The sequence below is a fragment of the Ochlerotatus camptorhynchus genome, unplaced genomic scaffold, assembly GCF_037179485.1.
Source record: "Ochlerotatus camptorhynchus isolate MF236.1 unplaced genomic scaffold, CSIRO-AGI_Acam_v1.1 ptg000743l, whole genome shotgun sequence".
In the NCBI taxonomy this organism is placed as follows: Eukaryota; Metazoa; Arthropoda; class Insecta; order Diptera; family Culicidae; genus Ochlerotatus; species Ochlerotatus camptorhynchus.
In genome coordinates, this window is record NW_027041212.1 from 237,879 (window position 1) to 257,198 (window position 19,320).

The following is a 19,320-nucleotide window of genomic DNA, read 5'->3' on the forward strand; positions in this document are numbered from 1 at the left end:
CATATCTAATTTCACTCACCATGGTGATCATCATTTCCTACCCACGTACAGGATTAGAAAAGCCCTTGAAAACCGTACAAACATGGAAGACGATAGAGTAGCGATACTGGAAGCACAATTATCCCAGGCTAAGCTAATAGCAGAAGAAGCAGACAAAAAATACGAAGAGGTACAATTAATTCTTCCTACGCTATGAATCTACACGAAATTGTAAAACTACGGTTAGGTGGAACGTTCCGAACGTTTCCAGTGTCAGTGTTAGGGCCGTTAGGATCTTTAATTTTTCAGGTTTTTGACGTCGTTCCAGTCGCCGCCGCCGCAACCACGATTGTTCTTTGCAGATATGTTAATTTTCAGCCACAACCACCATCAGGCCGCCACTAACACATGATTCTCTATATTTTCTTCTTTTCTGTCAATTATCTCTGTCACACTGTCCTCATTGAACGTGCTAATCCAAAATCACAACAACGACAAATATTTAAATGCAATTGGCCAACAGTGCACGCAAGATTCTTGAGAACCGTTCGCTGGCGGATGAAGAGCGTATGGACGCTCTTGAGAACCAGCTGAAGGAAGCCCGCTTCATGGCTGAGGAAGCTGACAAGAAATACGATGAGGTGCAAAAGCCAGACATTACTTGAACAGTGTTTTCTGTTTTTGTTTTCGATTGTTTGTTTCATTTGTTATCCCCATTCGCAAAACATATGCGCTCGTCATCACACATAATCTGCACCACATCACACTTCGGTTCGATAACTTTTGATCCGCAACTCGAAGCATTCAGTTGCCAGTACCCTCTCAGAAGTAGAAACGCGCGCAGGTTTCGGGTTATTCGCGAGTTAGGGTAGAGAGCCGTCGGATCGGATGGGAACATCACAGTTTTGTCTTGTCATGAGGTCGAGTCGGAAAGCAAGATAGCAAGTGGGACAGGCACGCGGATACAATCGTTATAGGTCACACCGCCAAATCCTGCCAAAATTGAATACTTTGGGCGCGTCTTTTTTGTTTCGTTTCAAACTATACCAATTAGAATAGCAATCATCATTATTATTATTACCACTATCGTTATTAGTACCCTAAAACCGAAAGAAGGACGAAGAGGTTCGTTTTGCCGTGATGATGTCCACAGTAGTGCATCAGGGAGTGATTTTTTTTTCTTAAAGTGACGGGTTTCGTTTGTGTTTTTGTTTTCATGTTTATTTTTCGTATACGACCCCGCGGGAGCCGCGAATAGAAAAAAGGAGCGAGATGTGATTCCAAAGAGGTGCAGGGTTTTTGAACAGCGTTTGGATGATTGTTGTTAGCAGAAGACAGGGTTTTCCGGTTTGCCGAGCTTTGTTGAGAATCTTCCAGAAATTTAGGCTACGTTTGAGTTTGTTTCAAAATTCTATTTATTGAAATCTCGTTAAATTAATTTCAATTTGATCCGGAGATCGTTGAACGGTTATAAACTACGCGGTGTTAGATGTTTTGAACAAGAAAGCTTGGAGGTGTAGAATGAACGGTACTCACACCAACTCATCTCATCTTCACTTGATCACCAAAAACCCCTTTTTCATCGATTACACATCTCATAACGTTCACACTTCATTTTGCTTTTTATTTCGTGCTTTATGTTGTCCTAAAGATCACTTTCGAGAGTAAATTGTACTAACTGATGTGAATTGAACCCGACTGAAGCAAGGATGATACTTTGAACACTTTTCTGCTTTAAAATGAAGAAGACTGGCTTTCACGCAATATCAGCGGCGCCAGTCGCAACCACATTTTATAGGTAATACCATCATGTAACAGCAGTGCCTCCAGTCCGTTGCTGTGGCAATGAACCGCCGAATCAGTGTCTTGCCCCCCTTAAAGTTTCCAGGCTAAACGGAGGGGGGTTCATAATAGCTCACCACTAATTGTCTTATATAAAACAACACCAAATCAAGAATCAGAATCGTCCAACCATAGCGAAGCTATGGTGCCGGTAGAAATACTACTAATTAAAGATTAACCAGCGCGAAATGATAAGGTAAAGCACCTGCGGACTAACAAGTCAGGTATCAGAATTGCGGCAATTTCGGACAATAGGGATTCAGAAGACCGGCGAAGGAAGGAGGGGTAGGGGATTTAAGTAATTGAACGAATCAGCGAAAGGAAAAGTGCAAGTGAGGTGTGAAATGTATGGAGATTAGCAGCGTTAGCTGGGTATCAGGAATCGCCGGTCTCAGAGTAGTCAAAGCTAGGCAGCATAGAACAGGGGGAAACAGGAATGCAGTAAAGCAATTTGTAGCAAGGTACTGGAAGCAAATTGTGCAACCATTTAGTTGAAGCAAGCCAGCAAGGTAAAGAAACATAATAAAAACGATCAGTTTATAATGTAACATGAAACGTGTTGTAATAATAATCATATTGAAAAAAAAAAATGATTGAGAAGAATGAAGTGGAAAAAAATGCTATCTACACAAGGATTGATGAAGAAATTATATATGAATTATACTATTTTAAAAACATTGAAAACATATTTAATAAACTAGTTCAGCGAAAAACAAATGGCTTCGGTTGTTTTATTATTTTTATGGTTTATGTTTCACAGGTTGTTCAGCGATTCCACACTCATCTCTCTCGGCGTTTTCGGCGGTTATATGGGACTGGTCCTTAGTCGAGTCAAATAAACGTTATTTCCAAAGAAATTTGAAATGGTTTTTGCATGTTTGCTGGAGTTCCAATATATCAAGAATGCTAACAACTGATCGATTTTGGTAATTCTGGGCCATCTCAAGACTCACAATTTAAAAGGTTGAATTTGAATTGATGGTCAGGTGTTTTTTTCGATGCAAACATTTTTTTAAACAAATCATCTTCACTGACTTAATTTGCATTTGATTAATGCAGATACGACCTTTTGAAATAAGAGTCTTTCATCGGTCACATACGGAATATATCTGGTATTGACAATCCACCAATATTTTTTTTTATTTAACCGTGAAGTTGATGATTACATAGTTGAGGGAGATAGCTACTTAATGAATTTCAATATCTAACTTAAGATGAATATGGTAGATAAAGTGTTGAAATTGCCTCGTTTATTCTATTTTGAGATCAATAAGGTGCGCAGTGAGCAGTATTGACGAAAAAGTTTAATTGTGGGTGTCAGATTCTGAGAGGCTTCAACATGTCTGGATAAAGGGTCTTGGTAATGAAGACTTACAAGGCATTTTACGCTCCGAATACGATACCTCCCGTAAAATGTGTAACGGCAAACTTGCAATGTTTGAAAAATCATAGCTCCGCCACTTATTGACGATTTTCAAATCTATTGGCGCCATTCGAAACTACAGACATATTTTCCGGTATCAATAGATATAAAATTTATTGATGAATTGATGCGCAATGATTTTTTTAACATTTCCAATTTGCCGATACACATTTTACCGGAGGCATAGTTTTGGGAGTGTTAAATATACTCCAAACGAGATTTTTAAATACTTTCTAACTGAAGATTCACGTTTAAATTGATAATTCAAAAGCCACCAGAAAAAAATATTAAGGTTCAATTTACTTTGATGCATTTTTTAAAAATTCAAAAGCAGTTTTTTTCGTCGCATTATTTTAGATTGCAAAAAGCTCGCGTTATTTTGTGTAAAATATCAAAAGGAATCGAATAGTGCGAGCTTTTTGCAATCTGAAATAATGCGTCGGAAAAAACAGCTTTTGAAATTTTCCAAAAAGCATCAAAGTAAATTGAATCTTAAGAAGTCTTCATGGAATAATACATGCTATCGTAAGAGATAATCCAGTCCATTATAGTCAGTAGTGTCGAATCATAGAATACTACGATGGGATCCAACTGAAGTATGTAAGAAATTTAAATTTGAGTGATTTTAACACACATCTCCCGTCACATTGGGAGACCAGAGGGTTTAGCGTTCGTAAGAGGCTATATCAAAAGGTGTTCCAGAAGGCATCCGACATAGGTGTTAAAACCTATTCAATGATTCAATGATCCAGGTTGAGAAAGAAGACTTTGAAAGAACATCATAGCACACTTCTCAAGCGAGCTCCATGGAGGACTTCAAAGGACCCGTTAATATTAGGATCACTGTGAAATAAGATGGACATGATATTTTTGTCGTAATCCTGTAGTGCAGTGGTTTCCAATCATTGAATACGATAATGCTGTCTGAAAAATTGACTTTTACCCAAATCGCCAGAGTAGCAAAACAAAATCTGACGCTGGAAAACGCAGACAACGTGTTCACTTTGTTAGGCTTGGCAATTGGAATTGTAATATGACCACATTTTCATGAACTGAATTTCGATTTTTAACAAAAAAATTGATTTTGTAATTTATTTTTTCAATGATCTACATTCACTTGCATTTTAGTCAGCCCAAAAATGGCCTAAGAAGCACCAACACTAAAACAATCCTCAAATCGCTCTAATGGCAAAATCGATAAAATAGGATTTTTAGCCAAAATTATCTTTGGAACGCCAAAATGTCTTTGAAATGTAAAAAAAAAAATACTTTAGAATCGTAATGTTTCACCTGAAATTGAACAAATGGTCTCGAAACGCTAAAACTGACTTTTAAAAATATCAAAACGACCTCCTCAAACAAATCTTAAAAACACTAAAATAAGCTTATACAGGAATCCCCAGAATAGCGTGGTGGGTGGTAGCGTCCACCCACCGTAGTTTCTTGGCTCCTCCATCCAGTTAAGCTGATTTTTTGTATCCACGATCTACCGAAAACGATCTCAATTGGTTGGAAGAGCCGAGAACTGCGGCAGCACCCCTCCTGGAATTGCCAACCTATTCTGGGTATTTCTGTAATATTTTACGGCTTATTATAATCAAAATGGCTTTTAAAATGCTAACATGACCTAGATGTAGAAGATCCAAAATGGTTTGAAAATTACCAAAATTTAAGACCATACACCAAAAAGATTCAATAACGTCAAATTACCAAATCGCCAGAATGGCATAAAACACGCCTAAACGAAGTGGAATAGTTTAAAAACATCAAAGAAACTTAAATTGACTTGAAAACGTTAGGTTATGTTAGATAAGGTTTCTTTATTTAAGAGGCTTTCAGCCTGGGGTGGTTCGCCTCCAAAACTTGAAAGCGGCATAACACCAAGATGGCCCTAAAAATACCAAAAATGGTTACAGAGTACTATAATCGTCACAATGGTTATTAAGGTGAATCGATGAAGAAGCCGAATGTCTCATTGCTCGTATTATCGCCTTGCAAGATTGAAATGGAAACTCCACGTTTGCTGTTGTGCGGATAATAGGCGGTTCCAACTACATGACCGCTGTAGCAACAGTGTTCGAGATTTGTGCACTAGAAAATATAGTGATATGGCATATCAGCCATTTTTGGAAACTTCTAGAAATCTCCTTAAAGACGCAAAAATAAAATTGCCAAAATGGACTACACAACGCCAAAATAGCCCTGACATTGGACGCCACCGGTGAACAGTGGGCAGTGATAGCGCCGATAGCGCGATCAAAACCTGTAGCGCCGTAAGTATGCAGACTACAGATTTGCGATCACTTTTTTCAAAGGGACAAGGTTTAACGGGTTCTCATTAGTTCGTTTTTCCGGCACGATTCCATCTTTCTGCGGCAAATTTGTGTATGAGAAATATTGCCCAAGTTGTGAACCACAGCACGGAAATGGTAGATTTAATCGAAATGATGTCTGAGACAAAGTTATAGGAAACGGGATTGTTTTTTTTTTCGGACAAACATACACACTAAAACAAGTTTTTAAATATTTTTTGACAGAAAAATTAGATTTTTTTCAGTGTGTATTTTTTTTCTGAAAAAGTAATCTCGTTTCCTACAACTTTGTCTCAGGCATCATTTCGTTAAGATGAGCCATTTTCGTGCTATGATATATTAAAATAATCGATTACGCTATTTTGAAAAGTTAGGCGAGGGTCAAAATGGAAAATCCCAGTACGAAACTACTGAGTTGCCCATTTTTTTTTTAAATTTCTATAAACACATATCTGCTGTATATAACTTCAAAGGTGTCATTCAAAAGATTTCCCAAAACATCATATGAGACTGATCTTCGACCGCAATTGTTGAATACCTCAGATGTACCGGATAAGTAACGGAAAGAGGTCAGAGTGGACCTTCATGATTCAGCAAAGACTGCATCTGTTCCATTGATTTGTAAATGGTATGATTTACCTGGAAGCTCTCATTCCTTTTCATCTAAACCTCAAATTACCTCTACAGATCTTTGAACATCTGTTGAAAGTTGGCTGAACCTTTCCTTGAGTGTCTTAGGTTTTGAACTGAAAATACTCTGGCATATCGTTTTCTTTATTTTGATTGCAATTGGTTTTGATTCTCAACCGTAGTTAACGGAGCATTTTAACCTAGACGAAGCGACATGACTTTAAGCCTAAAGTGAATGGTAAATCTGTGCCACTAGTTTATTCTTGCGGCATGATAAAACCGAAACTAGGTGCTGTTATCAAACTTTGCTTAATATGGTTGTTTACTTCAGTTTTGAAACTGTTTACACTACGATCGCATGTAAAGAAATATAGATTTACGATAACATTAGCTCAACCATCCGCGTCTCGATTTCTCGTCTAACGCTACGTGTGAGATACGTCGAAGGTAAACAAACAATTAGTAAATATAGTCAGCTCCACCTTGTAAACAAAAGGTTGTGGAATACTGAGTATTCGACAACTTTGCTGAATTTTCATGGACACATTTCGACATGGACAGACATTCGAGATTATAGTGGCATCCCAGAGGTTTATTTGCGAAGCAATTTGATTGATTTCGCCGATGTGTAAAATATGAATTCTGCTAGAATTTGTACGTTGCCATTAAATTTATTGTATGAAACATATGGATGTAATAAATACAGCCTTACAGTGGATATATGAGAATATATTTTTATGTAGTGCGTCTACAGCAACTTGCATATGACTGAAATAAGTCGTATATAAGTTTACGAAACTGATCCGCGACAAATGTGCTACTAGGGAAGCTAATAATGAAATCCTCGCTTGAAAAATGCCTTAAAACACTTAGGCGAGCAGTTTTGGGACTACCAGATATTTTATAGAAATGAGGTTATGTCAAGCACAACTTTTCAAATCAAAACATCTGCTTTTGTGAAAAAAAAAAGGTTTTAATCGTCGATATGACGCAGCTTTTAGCTCGTATACGCGTACTAGCACCAAGTAGGATCAAGTAGGGGGCATTTTCCCAATCCAGATGGTGGTGTTATTATGTGTAGGCGAACTAATACGATAATCTGACCATTAGACTGATGCAAAATTTGACTTTTTCGCTCCGCAGTGCTTAAATGGTTTCAAATCGGGTCCTGATTAGCCTCCCAAAGTTACAACTCATTTGGTTGGAAACAGACTTCGCACAAGCCATTTGATGTTTACATGTAAAATACTATGGAAAATCTCAACTTTTGGTTCATTTCCTTCTAGTCTTTTTCCATATTGAGCTGCGAAACAGTTCGATAGCCATTATTATAGAAAATTTTCTCAGCTACAACTTTGCTGAAGATCGTTTCTATGCAAAACGAGACAGGAAAAAGTTATTAATTTTTTAAGTGATTGGTAAACTTATGACATGATCAAGCAGCTGCTCTGTAGGCAACACTGTATTTTGCAGCGTGACATAGTAGCCATGATTTTTGTGTCCTATTCAACGCCCCAGAAACACCAATGTTGCCTGCTGAGCAGTTGATTGAGCATGATCATAAGACATCAGCGCATTGAACCATTGATAACTTTTGATCCTTGCATTTAATCAAAAAGTGGTCTTGAGTTGTAGCTGGGAAAATTTCCTACAAGTATAGTTGAAAGTTTTTGAAGCAGACCGATATGGTGAATTATTAGATAAACATGAACAAAAATCTTGGTTTTACCATAGTAATTCCCATACAAACTTCAAATGGTTTGTGCCATCTCAGTTTCTCACCAAATGGGTTCAAATTTTGAGAGGTTAATCAGGATCCGATTTGGAATCGTTTAAGTATTGTGGAGCGAAAATTTCAAATTTTGCATCACTCTACTGACCATCCAAGTCATTGTTTACTAAAGCAGATACGTCGCTACCCAGTACAACCGTTTACAGCACTGTATTGGAATTAACTGCAGTAATTCGCAAAGAATCAGTCATCGCAGTAAGGCCCTTATAATAATGATCGCTAGAAATATACAATCCTGAATTTATAGATGAAAAACCTTAAAATATTGCGCCATGACGAATTAAGAGTGGTAGAAAACGTCATTTTAAACTGCTGATGGATCACATCATTCGAGCGGCTTAAAATGACGTTACCTACCACTCGAACTTTACCATGAAGGAATGTTATAAAATTGTTTCTTTTTGAACTTCAATTTATCATATTTTCGAGCGGATTTAGGACGACTTTCAACAAGCGATTATTATAAAATTACGAAATAAATTGAAGATTTTTCAATTATAATTTAACTTTTAGACCCAGGAAAATAGAAGTTGCATAATAATGCACACATCGAATCGTAAAGCATTATACATTAAGTCAACATTACATATAATATAACTTATTTATGATGAACCGTTTTTGTATCATACAGGATCACAAATGAAATTCGATTATATCACTAGGCATGTAAAACTGTATCTGTTATAATAGATTAAATCGTAAATGATGCAGTATTAAATTGAACATAAGGTAAAATTTAAATTTGCTTATTTAACACCTCCACTTTTGCCATTTGTGTAAGCCTGCATAGCCTTTCCGTTTTGAGGCCAGTTGTTTTTTTTCCAGTACCAATATTTTCTGGATAAATTTAAAAACATTACCAGCCTCATATGATCCCTATAGATCGCTCTAGTAATGTCATAACACAGACAAATAGACGTAGCTTTAAATTTGTCTTTGTCTAAATTTTCCTTAACAATATCGTCACGGAACTCACTAACGACATATCGGGAGCTATTCTCCAAAAAAAAGCTTGCTTTTAAACAATGTTGCATAGAAATTCGATAGAATCTATAGAAACGTCAAAGTGCGCCGATGCCAGCGCTGTTGTGGTGGATTCGCGAAACTAATAATATTTAAATTGAACTTTTTTTTAAATTCTTTCTTTAGAAGATTTTTAGTTGTAGGCTAGTTTATCTCAATTGAACGTTAAATGCGTGTACGACGTTTGAGTAGAAAGTGTTACGTCAGGCATCAGTGTTGCCTGGCATCTTATATTGGTTTCGAAATGTTGAATTAAGATCAAAATTTCAAAATTTAGTTCTAATGTTGCGTAATGGAACCATATTTGAAGTTTTATTTACATTAAAGACAAAGGATAGTTAATAGAGTAGGTCGGTGATCGATCGACTCATGAGCAAGCGTCGCGATATTTTTACTTATACTACTCTCATAAGTAAAGCTTTTAAACGGCGCCGGTGGTGTAGTGGTAAGCGTGATTACCTCTCACCCCAGCAGGCCTGGGTTCAATCCCAGTCGGCGCCGTCGGGATGTTCTGAGGCATAACATCTCTGATCACGCCTTCCTTCGGATGGGAAGTAAAGCCGTTGGTCCCTGGTTCATGAGTTGATGGGTCGATAGGTAGGGTCCAGGTGTGGGAGAGCTGCCTTCCTGGCATGTCGGTAGCATTGGTGCTCAGCACGGAAAACAAGACCGACGGAAAAAACAAACCATGGAAAAAAAAAGTAAAGCTTTCGTAATTGAATGATACTGGCAAGTAGAGATTCAGAACTAAAATGTTTCCGAAGTAATCGCGGAAACAGTGGTTTTAGCGGAATTACATCGGTGTATCAAGCAGAACCCATTTTACGAAACTTACAGAAGGAATCACTATAGCTTGTTCGTAGTTGTAGTTCTAAAATTCGACTTAACTAACGAACATCAATGCTCTAAATAAATAGCATTGATTACTTTTAATTCAACGCCATTGTGTCGGTATTGAAAACCTCTATTTATTTTAGACCCGATAGCCGAAGAAAAAAGCGCAAACTAACGGATCGATTTTATTTTTCCCTCTTCGATGTCCATGAAACTTCGCATAATTGTTCACTATGGGCAATGAATCAAGTTTGTGCAGAAATTCGGTCATTTTGACACGCACCTAATTTTGCAAAATTGCATATTCGATATGTTTCAATAAATCATAGCACGAAAACGGATCATCGAATCGAAATGACGTTTAAGACAAAGTTGTTGGAAACTGGATTGCTTTTCAGGAAAAATAAAATACACACTGATTTTTTTTTTAAATAAAGCTGTTTAAAATTTCAATAACATAAAATGCTGACTTTTCTGAAAAGGACTCCAATTATGCAAAGTTTCATCCAATTCTGAGAGGTAAAATCTAAAATTTGGTTTTATGTTCAATTTTTGGGCCTCGAAATGCTCAACGGTCGAAACCTTATAGAACATCAATGTATTGCGTTGTTTGTTTGTCTATGCGAGGTTTGGGTTATAAATATTGCGGAGCCTAGTCTTGACTTCCAAAACTAAAACCAAACCAGTCAGGGTCTGCAAATTGCCTTAGAACCTTCTCCTATTTGTATGAAACTTTGCGTAATTGTTTGTTATGGGCAATGATTCACCTTTTTTTTCTTCTTAAATTCAGCCATTTTAGAACTTATAAAATTTTCAAAATGGCGTTTTTGAAGTTTTACAAAAAGTTGCAACACGAAAATGGAATTTCTGATTGAAATGACGTCTGATCCAAAGTTGTAGACAATAATAATTAATGTCTTTCCGGGAATAATAAACAAAAAAGCTTTTTTTTATTTATTTTAAGTACAAGTTCAATGAACAAATTAAAAAAAAATCCAGGTATCTCAAAATGTGTTTGCCCGATTTTTGATTAAAAATCTTCTGCAAAATAAAAACTTTTGAAATGTTTAAAACCATGGAAACTTAAATACTGACAAAAATCGTAGAACAAGAACTTGTTTTGGAAAAATGTTTGAACTTTTTGTTAGTACACTTTTATGTTTACAGAAAATGATTTTAAGTGTCTCAAACATTGTTTTCTGAGTATGAATTACACGAAAAAAACGTTGTAACAAAATGTTAAAAAAAATTGACCAAAGGTTCTTGTTTTACGAACTTTGTCAATTTTTAAACGTCCATAATTCGAAACACTTCAAAAATTTTCATTTTCCGCGAGCTTTTTTTTTTAAATAAGTCATTTCAAACATCTGACCAGGACATTTTGAAAAGTTTATGTTTTTATCAAATTTTTACTAAAATACAGCAAATAATACAATTTTTTTTGTTTAGTTTTCCTAGAAAAACATTATTATTATCTATAATTTTGTCTCAAACGTCATTTCGATGAAAAGTGCCGTTTCCGTGCCTCATTTTTTCAAAGACGCATTTTTAAAAATTTTACCTGATCCAAACTGGCCGAAATAAAGCAATAGTGTGAATCATTGCCCATAGCAAATAATTATGCAAAGTTTAATGCAAATCGGAGAAGGCCGGGTCAGAACTGCTCCTTGGCAAGGTTTTGCTTAAATAGTTTCTAGCAACACTGCTAATAAAAAAGATAGGCGCTGCTTGATAGGCGCAACCAAAAACCAAAAACTTATCATAGCATCTCTAGTCTCAACTAAAGAAACTGAATTGGATAAGGAGGCAACACGTCAAAATTGGAACAATAGTTTTTCTGTCAAAGTCTTGGAAAATGTCATTCCAATCAAGCTGGCAACCTGATAGATGAATGATATCCGTTGAGTCCTAGTGGACAGTTCAACCCTTACACAGAATGAAAGTGCATATTTTCAGCCTAACAATTCTACCAATTGGATCAGTTAAATCTTAGGTAAACTTAGTTTATGCGTCATACATTTCATAACTATTGTATAATTCCGGTTAATACAGCTACTCTTTTTAAAGTATTGCAAAGCTACGCAATTTTGACTCTCAAAGTACTACCCTGCAAAGTGCGTGTTGATGCAATGAGCAAGCAAACCGAGACAGTTGTGCTGTGGCAAAGCCTCGACACGCAGGTACTGTGACTATTATTTTACTTTATTCATAAGAAAGTAAAGTGTCGTGTGTCCACATCGTGATGTAGTTTTATAAGGCATTCAATGGAGACGCATGGTTATTTAACCATTGCTTCAAACAGAATTATAAAATGCAATCACTTCTTGCGGTTGATTTTAGACAATCCTTTTTGATTATAGGTCGGCACACACTGACTGTTTTCGGCAACCAAAATTTAAATATTAATTTCACTGTATTTTCTTACCAAAAACACTTCGCTGAATGTATTCCATAGTTTTTCAGTTTCCTTCAATCTGATTACATTATTACGACTGCGCCAACCCGTTATGCTAGGTTTGTTCTTGAAATGAAATATAAGCACTAAAAATACGGATGATTTTGAGTTTCCGATAATAGTCAATAGTCACACACACCCGAGAAGTTTAGAGCGTTGTAAAAATGTTTTCAAACCGTTTTGGATAATTGTGTCGATTTGAATGGCTGTAGAACTCTGCTGGAAATTCTCCTAGAAAATGAAATGAAACCAAATGAAGAACTTTACTAGTGAACCGTGTGAGTTTCTTAGCTTTGAGTCAATCATGTAGCTTAAATCATATATGTTGCGTTACATCTATATTTTGGGTACAACATACTACGATTTTATAGGTATCTGAATTGCAGGGGAGGTAAATATTCCTTGTAAAGCCATTTCCTTTCTGCTTTGTTATAGCCTTTTACCAAAGTTCTCATCTGAGTTGTCATCCAGTCGTATCCGAACTCAGCTGTAACTCAATGCCCGGGAAATGAGAGTGGAATCGCTGACAGCCTTTGTACTCATTAGGTAAAGCATTCTTTTAAGTTTAAACTAGGATTACATCAGAAAAGTGTTCAAAGAATCGTCATCAGCGCTCTCGTTGTCACCGTTGAGTTTTTTCCCCAACTAACATGCTTTCAATTCCTGGCCAGTAACCCAAAATCATCGCTTGTCCTTTTTCCCAATCCCGAAAAAAAAACAATCGACTAACGCGCAGAGTGCCATTCCCTCGTTGTGGTTTGCTTTCTTATCGCATGGCGTCCGGCCCGGATCCGGATTGATTGTTTTGACACCGGGAATGACTGTATATCGATTATTCCGCTAAATATCCACTTTTATTTTTTCTTTCTATTTTGAACGATACAAAAAAAAACACCTTCAACCTCCCACGAAATAACGGTTGCATCACAATCCGAAAATCCGAAATTGGTCGTATGTGCGATTGGTGTGTTGCGTTCGGGCTCTCTCTATATATTAGGTCGCTCGTAAATTGGCCATGGTTGAAGCCGATCTGGAGCGTGCTGAAGAGCGTGCCGAAGCCGGTGAAGGGTACGTTGTCACATGGTTCCGTGTGACAAATGATTTTCTGCCGTTTTCCTCTTTTCTGTTTGGTTTTGTTTTCTGTGTTTTGTCGTTGTTATGCCAGCGGACATAAAAATATATAGGTATATGTATTAACCAAATAATCTTGTTCAATGAGGTTTTCTTTGCGCTGACGTGCTGCATCGGAGAATGCCGAATTGAAACAAGAGGGGGAAAAGGTGCATCCGCCGAAAAATGGATTAATCATCCGGTAAAAGAATGTAGTAATTATTTCTGCGTGGGTGGTAGCGCCTTTTCTCACTCTTTCTTTGGTGCACACGATGTGTAGGTATGAAGCAATAAGCATGGAAAGAAATAATTTGTTCAGCGTTGTGTCTTTTCCAAAACAGGTGAATACAGTGCTCGTGGTACAAAGTGTGGGTGTGTGTGAAGGTGGAGATGGTTCATTTCTTCTTGATCTTTGTTGACTGAGCGTGGATACAATTGGTTAAGTGGAAAGTGGTTTGGATAGCCGTTGATGAAACTTGTGATTACGATTTGAGAAAATCATCATTATAGCTTTAAACGGCTTGCTATTAATGGGGTTGTTGAATGTGTTACATTGGAATTGCAAGCAAATGTTAAGTGTAATGAATTTCCTAATATGCAATTAAAATAAATTCGGGTCAAATTTATCATTGCTTCAGAAAATAGATTTAAGGCTCTACATGGCTGACATATGAGCGATATAATCTCGCATTCAACTTTTTAGTTTTAATTTTGAGTTGAACTTTAGGAGAAATTTCATTAATTACATTGAATTTAGGCTACCCAATAGAGGTCTTATAATTTAAGCATTTCTGTCTCTACTTTGATCCAACATGATTCCATGATAGGTGAGATTTATCAATGATTAATATTTAAGGGTTAGATGAATACCAAGGCCTAGCGTATTAAGACTCATCCAGAAAAATCACGTATGCTCTACCAAATTATGTAGTTAGTTTGTCTAGGTGTAATGCAAGTCGTGACAAATCGGCGTTTATCGTAATTGTTTACATTTAGCACATTTCCCCTTTCCACATGTTTGTCTAGAATTCATTTTTAGATCATGTACCGATAAATCTAGTGCAAATCAAACTGACCATGAAGGACATTCCTGGGCTAATGATGTTGAGTATGACTTGCTGGATCTACTGCAACTCTTGAGAGTGAATCACATTACAGAGTAAGATCTACCACATCAAACTCAGTTTAAACTAGTAGCGTCATGATCTGGTTTAGTTCATTTAGAATATTGTTTTGAGTGAGTACAGCTTTTGAGATGTCCAGAACACTACACATACATATTCGAGTAGGTATAAATTTTAAACCTAAACGAAATATGGATCTTTGCATATAGATTGGTATTGATTACAGATTTATTTATTACCGTGGTAGATCCCACGTAACAAATTCTGTTTTACCATACTCCTGTAGACTATGTTTTATGTTTTAATGTGCTAATCAAAACTCCCTCTAATGTGTAAGATGTGAGGAGGCAAGTTATCGTAAAGACCTAAAGGATGAATAGGAAAGTCTATAGCAGCTGCAGCATAAGTCTACATGACCACCCTCATAAATGTCCTCGTAGTAAATCAAGTCTTCCGGACTCACATCCGATATCGAATGCTTCCGGATTTGATACGTTGAGGAAATGTTGATAGTTAGACAGTTTCGATTCTCGCTAACCATCCGCTTCTTTTCATGTACTTTTCGTTCAGTTTGATAACGCGTATTCCAAGTTGGAAATCGATGAGTTAGGCAATAAATTTTGCTATCGGAAATGCTCTGGAACTTGTTCGGGAATTTCCCCCAAATTGGGTGCGCTGGGTCTTCTTACGAATTGATGAGACCAAAGACCTTGAAACATCCAAGATTCATTTGGGAAAATTTCTGATTTTGAAATCCTTTGTGAACCTTAAAGTGCTCCAAAGACTTCTTATGACAGTGGAGTCAATTTTCGCTAGAAGTTTGCTGTATTGCTCTTGAGCTTTACTGCAAGTTCACCGAACGCGATTTTGAAAAAAAATACAATATCCAAAATAGTCGAATGTGTGTAAAAATGTGACATAACACATACTTTTGCAAAGTTTCCTGCAAATCGGAGAAGGTCGAGTTTTAAATTTCTGATAACTATAAATACAGTGAACTCTCTACAACTCGATATTGAAAGTTCCATCGAGTTATAAAACTATCGAGCTAAAGAATAACAGTTCCATAGGAAATCACCACCGTAGTAGCTATGAAATTAATTTTACTATGGTCTTATAACTCAATATCAAGCTAGTGGACATTTAGTTGTGGAGAGATGACTGTAAATTATTGTATGTAAATCTTGTAGGCCGTTTGGATCGACACCAAGGCCTTACAAAACATTTAATTACAGTCTAAAAGTTCCAAGTCCTATAAGTTCAATAGAAAAAAAAAACTCAATCAATGAGAGATTTGCGTTTTTGTGAATTTGAGTAAACGGAACTCAAATTTGAGCCGGATTCAACGGCCGTGTGGAAGAAAATTGTCTGAAAACTGCTGTACTAAGTGATTAATTTCGAAGAGTATTCCAAGCACAGGTTCGAGATGAATTTTAAGCGAGTTCTGATGAAAATTAAAAACAAAACTCTAAGAAGAAATCTACGTTGGCCTTGAATTTTGAGGATAGTCTTAAAAAAATCTGCCTGAAAATCCTACGGAATCTGAGGATTGTTCCAAGTGAATATTAAAGAGGGTTGCTGGCAGAATACCAAACGAGATTCGAATTTGAGGATTTTGGCGGAATTCCGAGAATAATTCCAAGATCTTTCCGATAAGAAATTCATGAGAATCCTGATGGAATTCCAGGGGAATTCAGAGGAGCATTGCAAGTCTTTTTTCAGATGAATTCAGAGCAGCACTGCAGAGTAATCCTTAAGACATTTCTGAGCTGTATTCCTAAGTAATAATTTTGGTTTTATGAGGGTTCTGTAGACCATGGTTTAGACTCGCAGCATGATTGAAAACCTCGATAAAACTTTCAATGTTACTTGGGTTGCATGACAATTCTTAGGAAAATTCAAGTGAATTTCTAATGAATTTATTCAAAGGAACTAGAATTGTTGGGAGTATTTTGCAGATTTACTAAATTCTAATAGGTCTAGTAGGAGTTGAGTCTTATACTCGCGGATTACCCGAGGTTAGAGGGGTACATTGTCGAACGATAGATCAGGAAAGGAGCATGGAAGTGGGGTTTCGTTGTTTCATCAGAACGTTGTTGCCATTATATGAACGGTAGTTCGGTTCTAGATTCAACTTCGTCTTGGTTGTTTAATCATGGGATTGCACTTTGGTCTTCACTGCTTTACGCGATGAATAATTTATAATTATATTATATATGACGCTCCATGCATATAGCATCAGTATAGATTTGAACTACTTTCACAAACCTTGTTGGTAGCTATCTGCTCGATGTTTTGGCCATAGGTTATGGCCTTTTACATGGAAAAACTGGTCACACAGCCCGTGACCAGAGATAGGTCAATAGCTTTCGGTCACTAGTTTAGGTCAATAACTTGCGATGCGTTCTCGATATAAAGAACTCAGTTGACCAGAGAGCTAAATATCCATACAAAACACAAGCTCTATAATATTTTATATAAGTTTGATGTGACTGGTTTTGGTTGTATAGCAGTTTACTCAACATAAATTTATGGATTTGTATTATGGGTAGGTTACATGGAAATGGGAGTCCCCGGTCAGGCTTCAAATCAGAAGGCAACAAAGCCCAATTGCCATATCGGTTACGAGATTACTTTGAGCATTGCAGCACTGTATTCACTTGCTTGGAAAAGGTCAGTTTTCAGCCACCCTTTTCATCCTCCGCGATTCATCAGGATCACCAGCAGAACTCACCAGCGGACATCCCAGTTACAACAGACTGTATAGCTATTTTTGTACTAATCATATCAATTACAATCATTTAAATTAAAAAAAAATACAAGCTAGCTAGAAGATATTTTCAACTAACATAGTAATTAGGGTTCGGTTGAACTCTGCTTTGAAATGAAAAAAAAGTATTGTCTGTAAATTTGGCATCATCTCAAAACAGATCTTAGCCCGTCCCAAATTTAAACCTAACCTCAGTGTGAATTTTTCACTAACCTCGATTTTGTTTTTATCTCTCGATTCAAACCATCCGCTCACTCTAAAAAACGAACTGCGTCGGTGGTTTGAATTGTGTTTTTCATGCTACTACCGATCGATGTTGTGAACTCCGAACTCAACTAATCCAATACCTACAACAACAACAACAACACACACAATTTGCCAACATACAACCGCTGTGCTGCCTAACCAACCAATCTGCCACGCGCTGCCTGCCTGCCGTGTGCTTTACTGCGTGTTCTTGTATGTGTGTGTGTGTGCGCCATGACTGCCCGGCTGGATGCCCTTCTGGACGACCTGGACCAACAGGTGGCCCGGAAGCTCGTACTCATGGAACAGGACCTGGAGCGTTCCGAAGAGAAGGTCGAAATGAACGAAAGGTTTGTCTTGCCGGTTGCGCCACGGCTGCACAGTTGCTTTTTAACGATTTCAATAACAACAATAATAACAGAAAAGTGAGGAGGACAAGGCGATCGATCGATGACAGAAATGTGATCGACTGCGCGACGAGGACCGGTTGCAGTCAAGTGCGCAAATTACAAGGTCTTTCGTCAATCGATCGTCTCCGCTTTCCTCAGTGACAACATCCGAGTGTCCGTTTACATTCAACTGATTCGATTTCTTTTTCTTCTTTTTATTTGCGTCTGACCTTACAACTTACAGCAAGATCGTTGAGCTTGAGGAGGAGCTGCGTGTTGTCGGTAACAACCTGAAGTCGCTGGAAGTCTCGGAAGAGAAGGTATGGACTATCTTGTACATAAGTGTGTGCATTTACCGAACTTCTGTAGGGCAATTTACGTCGATGGTTGGCCGATGTTGTTGGCCAATTCTCGACTTGAAAACTGTCATTACAGAATTCTAGAGATTACCCATTCGCTATAACGAAACTTCGAACTCTGACTCTTAATCAACTCAGCACAACAGTTACAAACATTATTTCTTCAGTTTTGACCACAATTCTCCCCAAACTTACTTCACATGATGATTAATTTGATTTTTCTCAATTTTACGTTATTCCTAAAAAAAAAACAAAAAAACTTTCGACTATGTATGACTTACCTCTGAAATTAGGCTAACCAACGTGAAGAGGAGTACAAGAACCAGATCAAGACCCTCACGACCCGTCTAAAGGAGGTACACACCAAAAAGAATATCTCGCAGTGTTCCATTTTCCGTGTGTCGCTTTTCAAACTGAATTTTATTGTGTGTGTGCCTCAATCGAATTAACCTCGAAGATGTCAGAACATTCGTCTCCACATTTGTCCCATCCCTCAGGGACAATCGTTTCCAACCCAATTCTACTAATCGAATGATTTTTGAGATAACCGTTGTTTTCTTTTTCTTCTTCGTTACATTAAAACATTCAAACGGAAATACGATCGCTAACCCCCCTCCGTTCTTGATCTACTACTTACAACCCGTGTATCTTGATGTGTCGTTGTGGTTACCGTTGCTGATGCTGCTCCTGCACAATAATACCAATTGCAAAACAACAACCGACATTACGCTACTAACAACAATGGCAACAAACCAACAAATGCAAAATATCGAACGAAATCGATATCCGGCCTGGTTTGGCTGCTGCTGCTGCTGCTGTGTGCGCGCACGTGTGTGTGTGTGTGATATTATTTGCGCTCATCTTCGATACGACGTGGATCGATGGATGTTACACCAGGCAACGCAAAGAGAGGAAACGTACGGCGGCCAAGTGAGAATACTGGATCAGCGTCTGAAGGAGGTATTGTTTTACAGCGTCAAGGCAGCATCGATCAATATAATTGCACGCAAAACTATAGCTACAGCAAGCAAA

General features: G+C 37.4%; 1 protein-coding gene across 29 annotated transcripts in view; it reads left to right on the forward strand.

Moving 5' to 3' along the window:
- Tm1 (tropomyosin 1) overlaps window positions 1-19,320 on the forward strand; it is a 97,503-nt gene that overhangs the window by 55,142 nt on the left and 23,041 nt on the right. For 8 of the 29 annotated variants that reach the window (XM_065238253.1, XM_065238262.1, XM_065238264.1 and 5 more), the window contains 4 exons: window positions 503-620; window positions 13,288-13,358; window positions 18,174-18,249; window positions 18,582-18,644. In XM_065238253.1, coding sequence (XP_065094325.1) covers window positions 503-620; window positions 13,288-13,358; window positions 18,174-18,249; window positions 18,582-18,644 — 328 coding nt within the window. Of the gene's footprint in view, window positions 1-51; window positions 170-502; window positions 621-13,287; window positions 13,359-17,819; window positions 17,891-18,173; window positions 18,250-18,581; window positions 18,645-19,185; window positions 19,249-19,320 lie in introns of all 29 variants that reach the window. The other 21 variants (XM_065238256.1, XM_065238263.1, XM_065238244.1 and 18 more) reach the window with 5 other exon arrangements.